This window comes from Gigantopelta aegis, unplaced genomic scaffold (genome assembly GCF_016097555.1).
Source record: "Gigantopelta aegis isolate Gae_Host unplaced genomic scaffold, Gae_host_genome ctg3587_pilon_pilon, whole genome shotgun sequence".
Classification (NCBI taxonomy): Eukaryota; Metazoa; Mollusca; class Gastropoda; order Neomphalida; family Peltospiridae; genus Gigantopelta; species Gigantopelta aegis.
Genome location: NW_024533410.1, coordinates 19,558 through 38,535, shown reverse-complemented (window position 1 = coordinate 38,535; position 18,978 = coordinate 19,558). Strand labels below are relative to the sequence as shown.

At 33.1% G+C, this 18,978-nt stretch overlaps 2 protein-coding genes and 2 pseudogenes across 2 annotated transcripts; all 4 read left to right on the top strand.

The window, feature by feature from the left end:
- The first annotated feature begins 447 nt into the window (after window positions 1–447).
- LOC121392255 lies at window positions 448–5,118 on the top strand (annotated as a pseudogene).
- A 914-nt stretch (window positions 5,119–6,032) lies between these two features.
- On the top strand, window positions 6,033–7,868 carry LOC121392254 (procathepsin L-like). The gene is given in 9 exon segments (XM_041523562.1): window positions 6,033–6,041; window positions 6,883–6,934; window positions 6,937–6,967; window positions 7,018–7,114; window positions 7,116–7,134; window positions 7,186–7,289; window positions 7,336–7,488; window positions 7,546–7,673; window positions 7,763–7,868. Coding segments are annotated over 9 exon segments (699 nt in total).
- A 448-nt stretch (window positions 7,869–8,316) lies between these two features.
- LOC121392253 (digestive cysteine proteinase 1-like) lies at window positions 8,317–13,107 on the top strand. The gene is given in 7 exon segments (XM_041523560.1): window positions 8,317–8,348; window positions 8,520–8,619; window positions 8,669–8,706; window positions 9,872–9,951; window positions 10,003–10,105; window positions 10,370–10,483; window positions 12,993–13,107. Coding segments are annotated over 7 exon segments (582 nt in total).
- A 735-nt stretch (window positions 13,108–13,842) lies between these two features.
- LOC121392252 lies at window positions 13,843–17,814 on the top strand (annotated as a pseudogene).
- Window positions 17,815–18,978: the final 1,164 nt, after the last annotated feature.

The following is an 18,978-nucleotide window of genomic DNA, read 5'->3' as shown; positions in this document are numbered from 1 at the left end:
AGAAGTTTTCTAAGTGCTTGTGTATTGAATGATATGATATTGTTTGACATGATGGTAAAGATGGAGTTGATATAATATAGTAAGACTTCACCCAAAAACACTCTATTAGAAGTACCAGCTGTCAGTGCTGGTGCTGGAATGTGGCTACTTGCCAATCGCCTCCATCCTTGATCATTTGCCTTAGATCACATGATAAATAGTATACTATGATTGTATTTTATTGAAGACAGTATATGAAAATATATTTAGTCTTTGAAATAGTAATATTAGTCTCCCTCCATGTATCATAACAATCTGTATCATCCTTTTGTTCTCAAAATATACTTTATTATTTTTGATCTATTGTGTCTTATAGAGAAACAAAGAAGACGTGACTCCGTCAACAGACCCAGGTACTAAAACTTCAAATATGTAGTAAGACTATGGAAAGACAACACAGAATAATTAATGAGAAACATCATTGGATCATCCTTCCTAAAGAGACTGGATAGTCGCAAATATGAAATGCTGGTAAGTCATTACAAGGTCATGGTATTAGATATCGTTGCAATAGTGATAACAACATTGTTACTGTTGACACAAAAATTCCATTTAGTTCTTGGCTGCTGTGATTACATAAGACATTAAAGGCATTTGTATTAAACATTAACACCAAATTTTAAGAGATTTTTTGTTTCATCAGGTGACTACATATTAGAATTAACCACACGTCCTTTATATATGGAAGTGTGAAGATATGTACACAATGTATTATTGACTTTTAAATACTGTATTCTAAGAAAACCAGAGACAGTTCAAATTGTATCATAACAGAAGAACTAACAAAAGCTGTACTAACTTACAAGCATAATAATTGTGAGGTATATCTTTAAAGAGATAAAAAGTATCGGCTCTCACAACTAGCTTCAGTGGTTAGCGAACAATTAATAGTTTAATGAGTTGTTTGTTGATTGCAGCATGATGTTTGGTAATACAACATCCTGCTCAAATTCAACTAAATAGATTTATTATCAGACTGATTTGTTGTCGGCGTTTTGCTATATCCTGGTAGTATAGGAATGTTGATGCCTGGTAGACCATGTTGAGACTGGCTTCATGATAAATAGTTGTCCCCTCTCATTATGTTATGTAGATGTAATTCAATGAATGAGACAAAATTTCATAATATTTTTCTTTATGGCCTTGTTTAAAACAAACACAGAAACTCTTTCCTTGATAAATTGTGTAGCTATATTCTGTAAATTCCCTAAGAGTATATGTATGAATGATAACAGGAAAACGTTGACACCGATATGATGGCACTGATATGTGTTTCCTCTCTCTCTCTCCTCTCTCCAGTGATCCACACATCCCTCTCTTCTTGGATCCAGTCTCAGAAGAATCCATATCACATCTTCAAACATCACTCAATTGATTTCTTCTACCCCAAACCTCATCCATTGCCGCCAACATTACTGTAAACAATGGCAGTACGAACTAGTACAACCACTACCACTATCAATAAAATGGAACTATCCCGGTTCTCTTTCTATTCCTGGAAGAGATTCAACTACATCAACATCAATGATTGTAGTACAATTTGTGACAATGACAATGGACAAAGGAATACAAAGATGGAGTATATCACTTATGTCTCATGAAATATGGTAGAATAGAGAGTCTGAGGAAACAGAGATCAGTACACCTACTGGGTAAGCACCTCCATTTTCTGTTATGATATTAAATTCAATGGAAATGAATATATGGTGATCTCCTATAGTCAAAAGAAATAAGTTATAAACATTCATGCTCTAGTTCCATGTTAATTCATTTTCAACATTTGTGTATCAAGGGAACTTCCTCTATATTGAGCATCAAAAGTATCCACCATACAGATATTTGCTGTGTTGTCTTTGTATTTGTATTGTATTTGGTATTAGTGATTGATTACTCAGCTTCTTTAACAAATAAGGCTAACAGTTATAGACATTATAAAGTCTCTGTTTGACTTAGATTTTTTATCTAGCATATTTGTGGCATATATAAGGTTAATGACGCATCCTTTTATTGACACTGTAACAGACATACTGATTAGATCATGAACTCTGACATCAATAGAATAGTGTCAACAGAATACTCACAAGATGGAAACTAACTAAAATAATTTCAAATTAGTTGTCAAAACACTGCTGGTCAAAACACTGCTTGTTTTTTGTCATACATTACATTACAATGCTCTCTGTTCCTCTGTTCTAGATCTGTCCAATCAAATGATGACAAGCTTCAGAGGACATTTAAGTTATCCTGAATTGAGACAGAGAATTTTTGACCATACACATCCCATAAAAAGGTTTGAATTTGGAACCTGATTCGAGGTGCTCAAGATCACAATCAACCATGATATATCAAAAGTAAGAATTGGTCGACAGCATCTGTGACTATCAACAGAAGAATAACGTAAGCACCCACTTATGACAATGATGATGTAATGTCGACTCTATCCATTTGTAGACATGCTACAAGCTTACAAAATCAACTCGATCAATGCAGTAGTTTAGACATTGAAGTTCTTATGGACGAAGGTGATTGGTCGTTTGGTGAAAAATATTATGAGATGTCTCGAAGAAGAAGGCATTGTATTATTTAACATAGAAGATCCCCAAACGCAAGGTAAATTACAACCTAATTTGTATCTACTGAAAACACACTGCTATCTACAATACTTGTTATATCTAGTATCCATATACTGCACTCATCTAAACTATAATATTTTTTATAATAGATAAAGCTAATAAAGAAAATTCTAATAATAGAAACCTAATCTAATAATAGAAAACCTAATAAAGAAATTCTAATAATATAAAACCTAATAAAGAAATTCTAATAATATAGAACTAATCTAATAATAGAAACCTAATAAAGAAATGCAATGGAATCTATGACCAAATATGGTGTGATGTATATGCTACATGTAACTGTTTTGATTGACGTATTAATGATATAACGTGTTACACTGTATCATTACGTAATTGACACAAGAATGATATAATGTGTTACACTGTATCAGCAGTAGTGAACATAAATACCAAATAAAGATGAATGCCAATTTTCTAATATCACAACTGTGACATGTGAAATGCATATATTTTTCACATAATAGTGAGCTAGAGGTTGAAGAAACATGGCCAAACTTAAAACATAAAATGAGCAAGGCGCTCAGAACAAAGTCAGTAAATTGTATATATTGATATACTGAAATTCATTGGAATCTCTCGCTCTCTCACACACATACACACACACACACAGTCTTCTAGATATAATATAGTGAATAAACAGGTATTACAAATTCAGTTGATGGTTATTGGCATATCATCACAGACTCTTTAAAATTAACTTTATGTATATTGATAATATTGAAACTAAAACCTTTATTCTTATATATATATTGTACATAAGTGCATTAATGTTTACTAAATTATATTTTGTGAGTTTTGTCCGCAACTTCTATGTTGAAAAATCTAAACTGTGACATTAACTTCCTAACAAATTCCCCTACACAGGACAGTTCACCTAAACTAACCGTTATTATAGACATAGACATTAGAAACAATAAGTTATTCCTTATAAAAGCAAACGTGATTTTTAAGAGTCACATGCTCCCAAATTATTTAAGTCAAACAAGCCAGTAACTTAGCACAGTTCTCAGCTGATTCAACAGTGTCCAGATATCAATTCAAGTTGTATTTGCAGTATGAAGGTTCTACTAGTGATAGCTAGCCTTGTAGTTCTCGCTCTTGTGCTCCATTAGTTGAAGAATGGGAGTCATGGAAAATGTATTACAATAGAAAAATATAACGCAAAGAAGAAGAGCTACAAGCCAAGTCATCTGGCAGGCCAACAAGAAAATAGTTGAAGAGCACAATGCTCATAAAGACAAATTTGGATACTCACTAAAAATGAATCAGTTTGCTGATATGGGTAGGTTCATTTAGTCAGTATATACTGTGTTGAATATATCTACAAAATATATGCATTAGTAAATAGACACACTGTATATATATTGTAAATTATTACATTGTGATTCTTTCACATTTTATTATCACTTGTAGTCTGTTGCTGAGTTTGCTCGAATTTACAATGGTTTTCGCATTGACACTACTAAAAGCAGAGGAAAACAACACTAAGCAATATGTTCCTCGTGTTAACCTTCAAATTCCTAGCTCTGGGACTGGAGGCAAAAAGGTTATGTGACTGAAGTCAAAAATCAAGTGAGAAAACTGTGCAATTTGAAAGTGTTACCTTTCTCATTCTTGACAGGGACAATGGGGTTCATGTTGGCCTTTTGCCACAACAGGATCATTGGAAGGACAGCACTACAAAGCACAGGAAATTTGGTGTCCCTTTCTGAACAGCAGCTCGTGACTGTGCTGGTAAGTCAGTTAGTCTATTTGTTTTTTTACTTAGAACATTTGTCATTTATAGGAGGATCCTATGGAAATCATGGTTGTAATGGTGGTAACCCAGACCGGGCATTTCAATATATTGAAGACAAATGGAGGCATTGATACAGAGTCGTCATATCCATACCCAGACTGAGGTGAGACAGAGAGTATTATCTTCCATTTAATTTCCTGTTTTCATTCCAGATGGTGAATGTTCTTACAACTCAGCCAAATCTTGGAGCTACTTGTAGGGCTATACAGATGTGCCTAGCAGAGACGAAAATCTGCATTGTTAAGTGATTGTTATACTGTTGGTCCTATTGCTGTAGCCATGGATGCATCTCATAAAGACTCCCAGGTATATATAATGTGAAAATATATGGACATATAATTATTATACGTGCACTGTATCATTGCAGCTTTACAGCAGTGGAGTATACAGTAACTCATTATGCTCCTCAACTCTTCTCGATCATGGAGTGTTGGTTGTTGGTTGGGGCAATTACAGTGGACAAGATTATTGGCTAGTCAAAAATAGGTATAGTTTGTATGCACTAGTTCTATTGATGCTGTCTTAATTAATCTCTTTGTTTATTAGTTGGGGTACTGATTGGGGACTAGATGGCTATTTATGCTGGCTCGTAATCAAAATAACATGTGTGGTGTGGCTACAATGGCTTCTTATCCATTAGTTTAAGATATTTTAATAAACAAAAACAAAGTGTTCATATTATTTCTCATATTTTTTTATATGTTGATTGATTTTGAACATATCAATGTAACAGAAATTGTTAATATTTTTTAAAGTGATAAAACAGTTTTGAAAAACACTGATTTTCTCTGTTTGATTCTATACAGTCATTGTTTCTTGTGATTCGTTATAACAGTAGACAAAAATTGTCTTTACAGATACCATACAAAGTACAATAATTTACTGTAAAGCTTGATTGGTTGATTTAATAATACATAGTTATAATATATATAAAAATAACATAACACATTTTAATAACTAATGTATTAAGAATTGAATGTTAATATAGTTACTAATCAGCAGTATTACATTAGTAATCAAAACAGTATTGTGCTTACTTTTGATTAAAATAAGTTTACTACAACTCGTATAACTATATATCGTTTATAAATATATATTAGTTAAATCAACCAATCACTTTGTGTAAATAGATCCAATAAGAGTTTAAGTGTAAGTTACTCATTAGTAAAAACAATGATATAATTATGTTTAATGATAGCCTGTAGAATGAAGTAATAAAATAGACAAGCTGAAGTGGTCACATTTAACTTTTACATCTGCAGTTTATATTTGTTCCGTTTCTACTGTATCTTGTGCCCATCTATATTACAGATTCATATCACTGCCAAAATAAATTTGTTGTTTTAATTAATTCATGTTCATTTTGGTTGCATACATCCCTACAAAATACATTGAAGTGTATGCATGAATTTCATAATAACGGCTTTTGTCCGGTGTCTTATCATTGTTATAGTTCTAACAGTTAGTTACATGTATAGTCAATTCCATAGTACACTTAGTACATTAGTATGAAAACTAGACATGATGTTTATGCTTTATTGCATCAAATAATTTGCTACATGGTACAAGTATTTCCCTAATTTTTCCCAACTTATGTGAAAGAATAACAACGTATCTTTTCAACCTTAGATGTTTTGAAATTGGTAACTACTTATTTATGTCATATGATCTTCTCGTGTGTTAAGAATAGACTATCAAGTTTACTACTTGAGACTGTAATAGGTTATGAATACAACTTTTGTTTGACACTACTATAATGGAAAACTGAAAGTATTTTAGTAGCACTATAATGCTTCTAATCATTAGAAAGCCAATACTAACACTATATCTGTACTAAAGTTAATCTTTGATACCAAAACAAGACTAAGTAAAATAGTAAATATTTAATTGAACTTCTAAAAAAGACTTCATGATTTGAAAGATGTATAAATGCAGTTCAGTATCAATTAGTAATTTCCTTATGAAGAAATGATCATATGATACATAATCTTGTTCCTATTTCAAAAAATCTAAGCACAAAAAGAGACGTACACTTCCCAGAATTTCATATCCACTGGTCCACTACTCTTATAGAAGTATGAAGATTTTTCTTGTTGTAGCTTTCTCTGTGGTCATTTGTTCTTGTGCTCCAGTTGATGAGGAATGGGAATCTTGGAAAACCTTTATAATAAGGAATATACCACCCAAGAAGAGGAGCTATGGCGACATGTTATCTGGCAGAGTACCAAAAAATATGTCGAGAAGCATAATTCACAAAAGCTTGGATACACACTTAAGCTAAACATATTTGGAGATATGGTAAATATTTGCCTATAGAGCAACATGTTATATATGATTATTTAGACAAATGAAGAATTTTCACAAATGTATGTTGGACATCTTAAATGGAATTTGCCCTGAAAAATCAAGCCAAACAACATTGACACCTTGCTATCATCAATACCACCATCTTGGAATTGGAGGGAAAAGGCTATGTTACACCTGTAAAATACCAGGTACCTTATATGTGTGTGTGTTTTTTTAAATCTAAGTTATTTTTTATTTAGGGTTGTGTGGTTCATGTTGGGCTTTTAGTACTACTGGTGCTCTTGAGGGACAGCATTACAAAGCAACTGGTAAACTAGTGTCTCTTTCTGAACAAACAACTAGTGGATTGCTCACGTATGCATGACATGATCAGTATAATTTAAAAATGATGAATGCACTTTTTAGATGAAAATTTTGGCTGCAATGGTGGTATTCCTTTTAGAGCATTTACTTATATCAAAGAAAATGGAGGAATTGACACTGAAGAGTCATATCCTTATATTGGACAGGTAACAATTTGTAACAAGAATGTATAACCAGTACTACACTTTATAGAATGGTACTTGTCAGGATAATCTGGAAAACATTGGTGCCAATTGTACAGGATATGTCATTCTTCCTTCAGGAGATGAAGATACATTGCTGTCCACTTGTTATTCTGTTGGACCAATTAGTGTCCTCATGGAAGTCACTGGAATGAACTTTCAGGTATGAAGACAATAATGGAACAGATAGTTCAGTTTTAAATGCATTAATTTTATTCAGCTTTATCATAGCGGTGTGTATTCTAATAAAAACTGTTCTTCCTCACTATTTTCTCTTAATCATGCTGTCCTCTTGGTTGGTTGGGGTACTTCAGATGATGGAGAAGATTACTGGCTAATAAAGAACAGGTCCAGTATAGAAAGAAAAAGGTGGTCAAATGTTAAAAAGTTAAATACATATATACAAAACTGTTTATGATTGATAATTTCTTTTTTAGCTGGAGCACAAAATGGGGGATGGACGGATACTTCATGCTGGCTCGTAATAAAGACAACATGTGTGTTGTTGCTACTGTACCCGTTATCCCACAGTTTAAAAACTAGCAAATACTAAGGAGTGACATTTCATAGTTTAGATGATTGCAATCACTGATTTCAAAAAAAATTTGCGGTACTACAAAACTGAAAAAAATTATTTATGAAAACTGTAATGGGAGGTGCTTGTTAATTGCATAAGCTAATATATATTAATTTATATACCTCAAAAATAGCCCTACGTATTTTTATTTTTATTTTTATTTTTGTCGCACCATACTTTATATTGAAGAGAGAAATATGGGTTTCTGTTAGCAGTGCTTATCATTGGTTTTTTGTTTGATCAATTTACCAGTCTCCCTTTGTATCAGGAAGAATGGGAGGACTGGAAAGAACTTCATAACAAGCAATACAGCACACGAGAGGAAGGCTAATCGCAAAGCTGTCTGGGAAGGCAAACAATAAATTTATCAATGAGCACAATTCTCATCAAAACGAACATGGCTACACACTTGAGATGAATGAGTTTGGTGATTTGGTAAGATCAGAGTATTGTGTATATTACAAAATATATCATTTAGTAAATAGACAACCACTGTATATATTGTAAATTTCTTACATTTTGATTCTTTCACATTTTATTATCACTTGTAGACCTAGTCTGTGCTGAGTTAATTTGCTGAATTTAAAATGATTTTCGCATGACACTACTAAAAGCAGAGGAAACAACACTAAACAATATGTTCCTCGTGTTAACCTTCAAATTCCTAGCTCTTGGGACTGGAGGCAAAAAGGTTATGTGACTGAAGTCAAAAATCAAGTGAGAAAATTGTGCAATTTGAAAGTGTTACCTTTCTCATACTTGACAGGGACAATGTGGTTCATGTTGGGCCTTTGCCACAACAGGATCATTGGAAGGACACCACTACAAAGCAACAGGAAATTTAGTGTTCTCTTTCTGAACAGTAGCTCATGGGACTGTGCTGGTATGTCAGTTAGTCTATTGTTTTTTACTTAGAACATTTTGTCATTACAGGATCCTTTGAAAATCATGTCCCTAATTTTCCCAACTTATGTGAAAGCATAACAACGTATCTTTTCAACCTTAGATGTTTTGAAATTGGTACTACTTTTTATGTCATATGATCTTCTCGTGTGTTAAGAATAGACTGTCAAGTTACTACTTGAGGCGTAATAGATTATGAATACAACTTTTGTTTGGACACTACTCTAACGAAAACTGAAAGTATTTTAGTAAACACTATAAGGCTTCTAATCCTTAGAAAGCCAATACTAACACTATATTGTAACTAAGTTAATCTTTGATACCAAACAAGACTAAGTAAAATAGTAAATATTTAATTGAATTTCTAAAAAACTTCACTGATTTTGAAAGATTGTACACATGAATAATTATTGCTTTTAATAGTTCTTAGAAGGAATTATCATATGACACAGAATCTTGTTCCCATTTCAAAAACAGTTAAACACAAATTAAAAGAGATGTACACTTCCACAGAACTTCATATCCACTAGTCCACTACTCTTATAGCAGTATGAAGATTTTTCTTGTTGTAGCTTTCTCTGTGGCCATTTGTCTTGTGCTCCAGTTGATGAGGAATGGAATCTTGAAAAACCCTTTATAATTAGGAATATACCACCCCAAGAAGAGGAGCTATGGGCGACATGTTATTGGCAGAGTAACAAGGAAATATGTCAGAAGCATAATTCACAAAGCTTGGATACACACTTAAGCTAAACATATTTGGAGGATATGGGTAAATATTTTTTGCCTATAGAACAATACGTTATATAATTATATGATTATTTAGGCAAAGAAGAATTTCACAAATGTATGTTGGACATCTTAAATGGGATTTTGGCCTGAAAATCAAGCCAAACAACATTGACACCTTTGCTATCATCAATACCACCCCATCTTGGGATTGGAGGGAAAAAGGGCTATGTTACACATGTAAAAATACCAGGTACCTTATATGTGTGTGTGTTTTTTAAATCTAAGTTCTCTTTTATTAAGGGTAAGTGTGGTTCATGTTGGCTTTTAGTACTACTGGTGCTCTTGAGGGACAGCATTACAAAGCAACTGGTAAACTAGTGTCTCTTTCTGAACAACAACTAGTGGATTGCTCACGTATGCATGACATGATCAGTATAATTTAAAAATGAATGAATGCACTTTTAGATGAAAATTTTGGCCTGCAATGGTGGTATCCTTTTAGAGCATTACTTATATCAAAAGAAAATGGAGGAATTGACACGGAAGAGTCATATCTTATATGGGACAGGTAAACAATTTGTAACAATGAATGTATAACCAGTACTACACTTTATAGAATGGTACTTGTCAGTATAATCCTGAAAACATTGGTGCCAATTGTACAGGATATATCATTCTTCGTTCAGGAGTGAAAATACATTGCTGTTACTGCTATTCTGTTGGACAATCAGTGTCCTCATAGATGTCACTGGAATGAACTTTCAGGTATGAGACAATGATTGAACAGATGTTTCAGTTTTAAATGATTTCATTTTATTTAGCTTATCATAAGTGGTGTGTATTCCGATAAAAACTGTTCTTCCTCACCACTTTCTCTCATCATGCTGTCCTCTTGGTTGGTTGGGTACTTCAGATGATGGAGAAGATACTGGCTAATAAAGAACAGGTCAGTTAGAAAGAAAAAGGTGTTAATGTTTAGAAAGTGAAATACATATATACAAACTGTTTATAATTGATAATTTCTTTTTTTTAGCTGGAGCACAAAAGGGGAATGGATGGATACTTCATGCTGGCTCGTAATAAAGACAACATGTGTGGTGGCTACTGTACCCCGTAATCCTACAGTTTAAAACTAGCAAATACTAAGAGTGACATTTCATAGTTTAGATGATTGCAATCACTGATTTCAAAAAAAAATGCGGGGTGGTGCAAAACTGAAAAAAATTAATTATGAAACTGTAATGGGCGGTCTGTTAATTGCATAAACTAATATTATTATTAATATCTCAAATGAATAGATCCAATAAGAATTAAAGTGTGAGCTACTCATTAGGTAGGACAATTGACATACGTTTAATGATAGCCTGTAGAACGAGGTAATAAAATTGACAGTTGAAGTGGTCACATTTATCTTTTACATCTGTTTGTTCCATTTCTACTGTATCTTGTGCCCATCTATATTACAGATTCATATCACTGCTAAAATAAATTTTATTGTTTTAATTAATTCATGTTCATTTTGGTTGCATACATCCCTACAAAATACATTGAATGATGCATGAATTTCATAATAACAGCTTTCGTCCAGTATCTTATCATTGTTATAGTTCTAACAGTTAGTTACACAAATAGTCAATTCCATAGTACACTTAGTACATTAGTAATGAAAACTAGGACATGATGTTTATACTTTATTGCATCAAATAATTTGCTACATGTAAAGTATGTCCTAATTTTCCCAACTTATGTGAAGAATAACAATGTATCTTTTCAACCTTAGATGTTTTAAAATTGGTACTACTTATTTATGTCATATGATCTTCTCGTGTGTTAAGAAAGACTATCAAGTTACTACTTGAGACTGTAATAGGTTATGAATACAACTTTTGTTGTGACACTACTATAATGAAAACTGAAAGTATTTTAGTAACACTATAACGCTTCTAATCATTAGAAAGCTAATACTAACACTATATCTGTAACTAAAGTTAATCTTGATACCAAAAACACTAAGTAAAATAGTAAATATTTAATTAACTTCTAAAAGACTTCACTGATTTTGAAAAGATCGTTGCATGTATACAGAAATTAATGCAGTTCAGTTTCAATTAGTAATTTCAATAGTTTATCTTATCAGAAGAAATGAATCATATGACACAGAATCTTGTTCCCTTTCAAAACATTTAAGCACAAAAGAGACATACACTTCCCCAGAATTCATATCCACTAGTCCACTACTCTTAGGATATGAAGATTTTTCTTGTTGTAGCTATCTCTGTGGTCAATTGTTTTTTGTGCTCCAGTTGATGAGGAATGGGAATCTGGAAAACCCTTTATAATAAGGAATATACCACCCAAGAAAAGGAGCTATGGCGACATGTATTTGGCAGAGTAACAGAAAATATGGTCGAGAAAACATAATTCACAAAAAGCTTGGATACACACTCAACTAAACATATTTGGAGATATGGTAAATATTTGCCTATAGAAAAATATGTTATATATATGATTATTTAGACAAATGAAGAATTTTCACAAATGTATGGTGGACATCTTAAATGGGATTTTGCCACGAAAATCAAGCCAAAGAAACCAAAAAATTGACACCTTACTCATCAGTACCACAGTCTTGGGATTGGAGGAAAAAAGGTTATGTTACACCTGTAAAAACAGGTACCTATATGTGTGTTTTTAAATCTAAGTTCTTGTTGCTTAGGGTATGTGTGGTTCATGTTGGGCTTTTAGTACTACTGGTGCTCTTGAGGGACAGCATTACAAAGCAACTGGTAACTAGTGTCTTCTCTGAACAACCAACTAGTGATTGCTCACGTATGCACGACATGATCAGTATAATCTAAAATGACGAATGCACTTTTTAGATGAAAATTTTTGGCTGCAAGGTGGTTTTCCTTTTAAAGCATTTACTTATATCAAAGAAAATGGAGGAATTGACACGAAGAGTCATATCCTTATATTGGACAGGTAACAATTTGTAACAATGAATGTATAACCAGTACTACACTTTATAGAATGGTACTTGTCAGTTTAAACACCTGAAAACATTGGTGCAATTGTACAGGATATGTCATTCTTCCTAGGAGATGAAGATAGATTTGCTGTCTACTTGCTATTCTATTTTGGACCAATTAGTGTCCTCATGGATGGACACTGGAATGAACTTTCAGGTATGAGACAATAAGGGAACAGATGGTTCAGTTTTTAAATGCATTAATTTTATTTAGCTTTATCATAGTGGTGTGTATTCTAATAAAAACTGTTCTTCCTCACCACTTTCTCTCATCATGCTGTCCTCTTGGTTGGTGGGGTACTTCAGATGATGGAGAAGATTATGTGCTAATAAAGAACAGGTCAGTATAGGAAGAAAAAGGTATCAATGTTTGGAAGGTGAAATACATATATACAAAACTGTTTATAATTGATAATTTCTTTTTTAGCTGGAGCACAAAATGGGGAATGGATGGATACTTCATGCTGGCTCGTAATAAAGACAACATGTGTGGTGTGGCTACTGTACACAGTTATCCTACAGTTTTAAAAACTAGCAAATAACTAGAGTGACATTTCATAGTTTAGATGAGTGCAATTGCTTTGAACACTTATTTCAATAAAAAATTTGCGGTGGTGCAAAACTGAAAAAATTAATTATGAAAACTGTAAAATGGGCGGTGCTTGTTAATTGCATAAGCTAATATTACTATTCAATTATTCATTATTTATATTATATCTCAAAAATAGCCCTGCGTTGTTTGATTTTTATTTTTGTCGTACCATGATTTATATTTGAAGGGAAGAATATGGGTTTTCTGTTAGCAGTGCTTATCATTGGGATTTGTTTTGATCAGGTTACCAGTCTCCCTTTGTATCAGGAGAGTGGAGGACGGGAAAGACTTTCATAACAAGCAATACAGCACACGAGAGGAAGAGCTACATCGCAAAGCTGTCTGGGAAGCAAACCAATAAATTATTAATGAGCACAATTCTCATCAAAACGAACATGGCTACACACTGAGATGATGAATTGGTGATTTGGTAAGATCAGGAGCATTGTGTATGTTTACATAACATCTAATATTGGTAGGATTCTTCAGAGTTTTCCAATATTTTTATAATGGGTTCATCGAAAAAGTCTTTAATTGTTGCAGACTTTTATAAACCAGTGACCAATAGCTCACTGCCGGAAATGTTGGATTGGAGAGAAAAAGGGTGTTGTTACTGAAGTCAAAAACCAGGTGGATATAACGTAATATAATAGCATTAACTTTTCATTAACGGGACTGTTGGATCATGTTGGTCATTCTCAGCTACTGGTATTTGGAAGGTCAACATGCTTTGAAGAAAGGCAAACTGGTATCTTTATCAGAAACAACAACTTATGGATGTTCTGGTAAGTATTAATGGATGACCATTTGGCAGGTGCCAGATAAATGGATGACCATTTGGCTAGTATCCAAATCAGATGGATGGGTAGATAAATGGATGACCATTTGGGTCAATATCCAGATGGACAGGTAGATAAATTGATGACATTTGGTCCAGTATCAGATGGATGGGTAGATAAAACTGGATGATCATTTGGCCAGTATCCAGATGGATGGGTAGATAATGGAATGAACAATGTATCTTAAATCATTAGGGAAATATGGTAATGATGGGTGCACTGGAGGAGTAATGGAGCAAGCCTTCCTTTATATTAAAGACAATGGTGGCAAGATGATACGAAGAAAGCTATCCTTACACTGCTAAGTTAGCACAATGTTATCATGTTGCTTTATAAATCATCAAACTTATATAACACTTTTTTTTAATATGTCACATGACTTGATTTGTATTTTAATATGTCATTTTCAATGACTTAGATTTGTATTGACGTATCAGGTAGACTTTGAAAGCTTCGTTTCACATCCCAAGACAATTGGAGCAACAGATTCTGTTCTATGAAACCCCCCCCCCCACACACCCCCCCCCCCCACCGTACCTCAAGGTGATGAAAAGCTTTGATGAATGCCTTATAAACATTGGTCCAATATCTGTGGCAATGGATGCTTCATTACAAAGTTTCCAGGTATTAGTGATAGTATTACTAGTCATAATATTCTATTCTTTTTGATTCTTTTCATATTTTAGTTTTATAAAAATGGTGTGTATTTAAACTATTACTGTTCCAATGATGAGCTTGATCATGGAGTACTAGCTGTTGGTTATGGTACTTATAAAGGAACAACCTTACTGGGCTTTGTTAGAACAGGTACAAACAAGCCAATTTACATTCAATACATGTAATTATTTCAACTATGATTATACTTTTTCTTATTAGTTGGGGGAACCAAATGGGTATTGATGGCTATTTTATGTTGGCTCGATTTGTGGGAAACATGGTGTGGCATAGCTACAGATGCTTCTTATCCTTTTGGTAAAATAACATTATAACTCGTTATGTATAGAATGAACCATAATATGACCAAATACTGTGAAACTATAACAATTTAAAGCCTTATTTCTATTATATCAATGCAATAGTTTTAATTATATTCATAGTTTTACATTATGCATTTTTTATATGGATTATATGCGGTGTGGACATGTGACCATTGACATGCTGTGCAAACATTGCTGTAATAATGAGCATGCTCAGTAGTTGGTTGCTATCACATGATCCTAATAATAGTCCTATATAAAATTTATATTTACTGGCCGTCACTAAACTGAACCTTCCGGTTTTCTTGTAAAAGTAGCTGATTTTCCTCAGGAGAGTAAGTTGAAAAGCAACTCAATTTATTGTTATAAATGATAGTTGTAGTATTTCCAAACGTAGTTTTTCTATGTGTTGTAATATCTAATGTATTATTTCAAAAGATTATGACTACGAATTTTGCTCCAAGTTATCAGTTGATCTATGTTTGTTGTAATTGAATCAGGTGTTTGTCTGGATGAAATGTATCTTTCATAATTATTGTAACACTTTGTATTTGATAGTTTTATTGTATCAAGCAAATAAAGATGGACATCATTGTTATAGAAGTACAGAAGGTTTTGGGAAAATTTAAAACATCAACAAGTTGTCTTTTTTCTAAGTGTAAAGAATAATATAATAGTTTTTCCATTATAAGTATCGTACACTTTGAAGTTAGTCCTAGTACAAGTTAATACATACTTCACATTTATTTTGTAATAATTTGACCCTTTCTGCATTGTATATTTTGCAGTTGCTTAGTGTCATATTTCACCTTAAATACCTTGTCTATTAACTTTCAAGGAAATCACGGGACATATTCCAACAGCACTCATTACCATTATGAATCTATTAACTAACTTGACCTGCTACAAATAACATTGTGTGGTGTGTGATAGGGATATTGATCACATCATGTGAATATTGATCAGACTGGATCCATATAAGGACATATTGTGGCTCCACTATACCTAACATGTGACTGTCTACAATCAAAGGTTTCCTCCCTCGCATAATATTATTAAAGTGGATTCATGCAAATGTAACATTGTGGTCATTAGCTTGTATAGTGAACAGAACCACACAACTCACTACTATAGAGTATAGTCTATAGTTTGTACTACACTTGTTTATCATTTGTGTGTATAGAGTATATAGTTTATACTACGTTTGTTGTTCATTTGTGGTTGCTTTACAATAAAACATTTTTAAGCAAAGATACTCAAGACAATGAATGCAGAGTGTTAGTCTTTTATAAAGTTGCCTATATGCTTATCTTACATCGTTATATGTTGTTGTTTTATATTGTGACTTATCCCCATTCCACTATTACAATGAAGCTCTTTGCATTTTTACTCTTGTGGCATTAGCTAGTGCTCATTTCCAGTATGATGAAGAGTTCCAGGACTGGAAAACTAAGTACAACAAAAATATGATACTTCTAACATTGAACTAGAAAGACAAACAATTGGGTAAGCAAATAAGAACTATGTTCTAAATCACAATGCCAATGCTGACAAATTCGGTTTCATTCTGGCCATGAATGAATTTGCTGATCTAGTAAGTTTTGAAACTTCTCACTACTATATAAATTTTTAATCTATCATAAGATTAGCCAAATGACTGGCTTAACTGTATTGTTTATAAATGAGTTTTTCTTACTTGATAGGATGCTGGTGAATTTGCTAACATCTATAATGGTCTTCTTCCTCGTCCTGCTAACTACAGCAATACCAAAAACTTATACAGTCCTCTGGTCTTAAACTTTCTGATACTGTTGACTGGCGCCAAAAAGGAGCTGTTACTGGAGTAAAGAACCAAGTAAGATAATTATTAATCTTATATATAGCTGGTTGATTTTTACTCTGTTAGGGTCGATGTGGCTCCTGTTGGTCTTTCTCTGCTACTGGATCACTTGAGGCCAAAATTTCCTTAAAAAGTGGCACACTTGTATCTCTGTCTGAGCAACAATTAATGATTGCTCCAGTAAGTAAATAAATTCATTTACCTCTAAATGCTAATGTACATTGAAAAATATTAAAAGGATGACCTGTAACTATGGTCATCTTATTTTAACAGCTTCTTTTGGGAATCATGGTTGCAAAGGAGGACTTATGGACAATGCTTTCAGATATCTTAAAACTGTTGCTGGTGATGACACTGAATCATCTTATCCTTACTTAGCTGAAGTAAGTTAGTGTTGGATAGTCCTTCATGTTGACAATGTTTTTAATTCTTATATATTTCTAGGACTCTACTTGCCGTTACAATCCAGCTAATGTTGGTGGAACCTGCAGTGGATACACAGATATCCCGAGTGGGGATGAAAGTGCTCTTAGGACGCTGTTGCTAATGTTTGGTCCTATCTCAGTAGCCATTGATGCTGGTCACACAAGCTTCCAAGTAATACAGACAGATAGTGGAACAATTGAAGAGGTCTATTGTTTTAACAGACATTAATCAGATTGTTCTTGTTTTAAATGATTTATTATATTTGTAGCTGTATCATAGCGGTGTCTTACTAAAGCAGTCAGTGTTCTTCTACTAAACTTGATCACGGAGTGTTAGCTGTTGGCTATGGTACTTACAATAGTGAGGACTACTGGCTTGTCAAGAACAGGTGAGAAATTGAAGAGGACAGACCAGTTGTGATCTTTTTCTTACTTATTTAGTTGGGGAGCTTCATGGGGTATGGAGGGCTACATCATGATGAGCCGCAATAGGAACAATAATTGTGTATTGCCACTCAGGCCTCATACCTAAGGCTTAAAGCTGTTATTCTCAAGGAAAAAGATTTAAATAATTAGTAGTAGTTAATGCTGAAATTGATCTTAAAAGTTATTGTTTTGATTAATAATAATTCTTTTATGCTGTTTTGTAATATTTGTCTGTTATAATACATGCATAATTAGTAATAATTATTAAATTTTTATTATTAAATAAAAATAATGATATCAACATCTAGATATAAGTGAGAGTGAAGTGTACAGTCCCATTAGAAGTGTTTGTCCTTCACAGGTGTTTATGTAGTTTAAATGTTCAAATTTAAATTACTACAAAAGAATTCAAAAGAAAAACAATGCTAAACAGATCACAAGTACAGGGTGATTTCTATTAAAGCTAGCGTGCAATATATGACAGCTGATCTTGATAAATAAGGGAAAGCTATCATACCTTCTGTCAGTCTCCACAAACATAAAAGGGAGCTGAGCTTAGAGCTTTTAGTGTAGCAGTACACAGTATTATAGAAATTAATAGTCATTGTCAGTAATAAGTCATCATGATTGTTGTTATTCTACTATTAAAGTTTCTGTACTTCTTTGTCAGCTGAAGTGGGTCTAGAAAAGGAATGGACACTTTGGAAGATGGAGTATAAACGCAGCTATTCTGATAAGCAAGAAGAATTAGAGCGATATGCTATTTGGCAGGCTAATAGAAGATATATTGAAGAGCACAATCGACATGCTGATATATGTGGGTTCACACTACTAAAAAAGAATCATTTTGGAGATATGGTATGTTGTGTGTGTGCATGTGTGTGTGTGTGTGTGTGTGTGTGTGTGTGTGTGTGTGTACATTCAGATTTATTTAAAATGTTTCTAAGAATGTGACTCATTTCTATTAACTATTATTACTATTCTTATATTCCTTTCACTTGAAATGAATCATTATTTTCACAGTGCTAGTTACAAGGATGCCTCTGTAATAATACAACACAAGTACATTGCTATGTAGATTGAGCCTTTGTAGTAACACATTTTCCAATAATTAACGCAACAATGAAGAGAATGATATTACATCAACAATGCATGATGAGTAATCACATACTTGCTGACTACAGTCTTACTACAGTATTTACTGTCCATAACAGGAACAAGTTATGTTAATGAAACCATGATAACCACGACTTGGTAAAATGACACAATATTTTAGAGTGATCTGTATCAACATTTCGACTTTACTTTTATTTT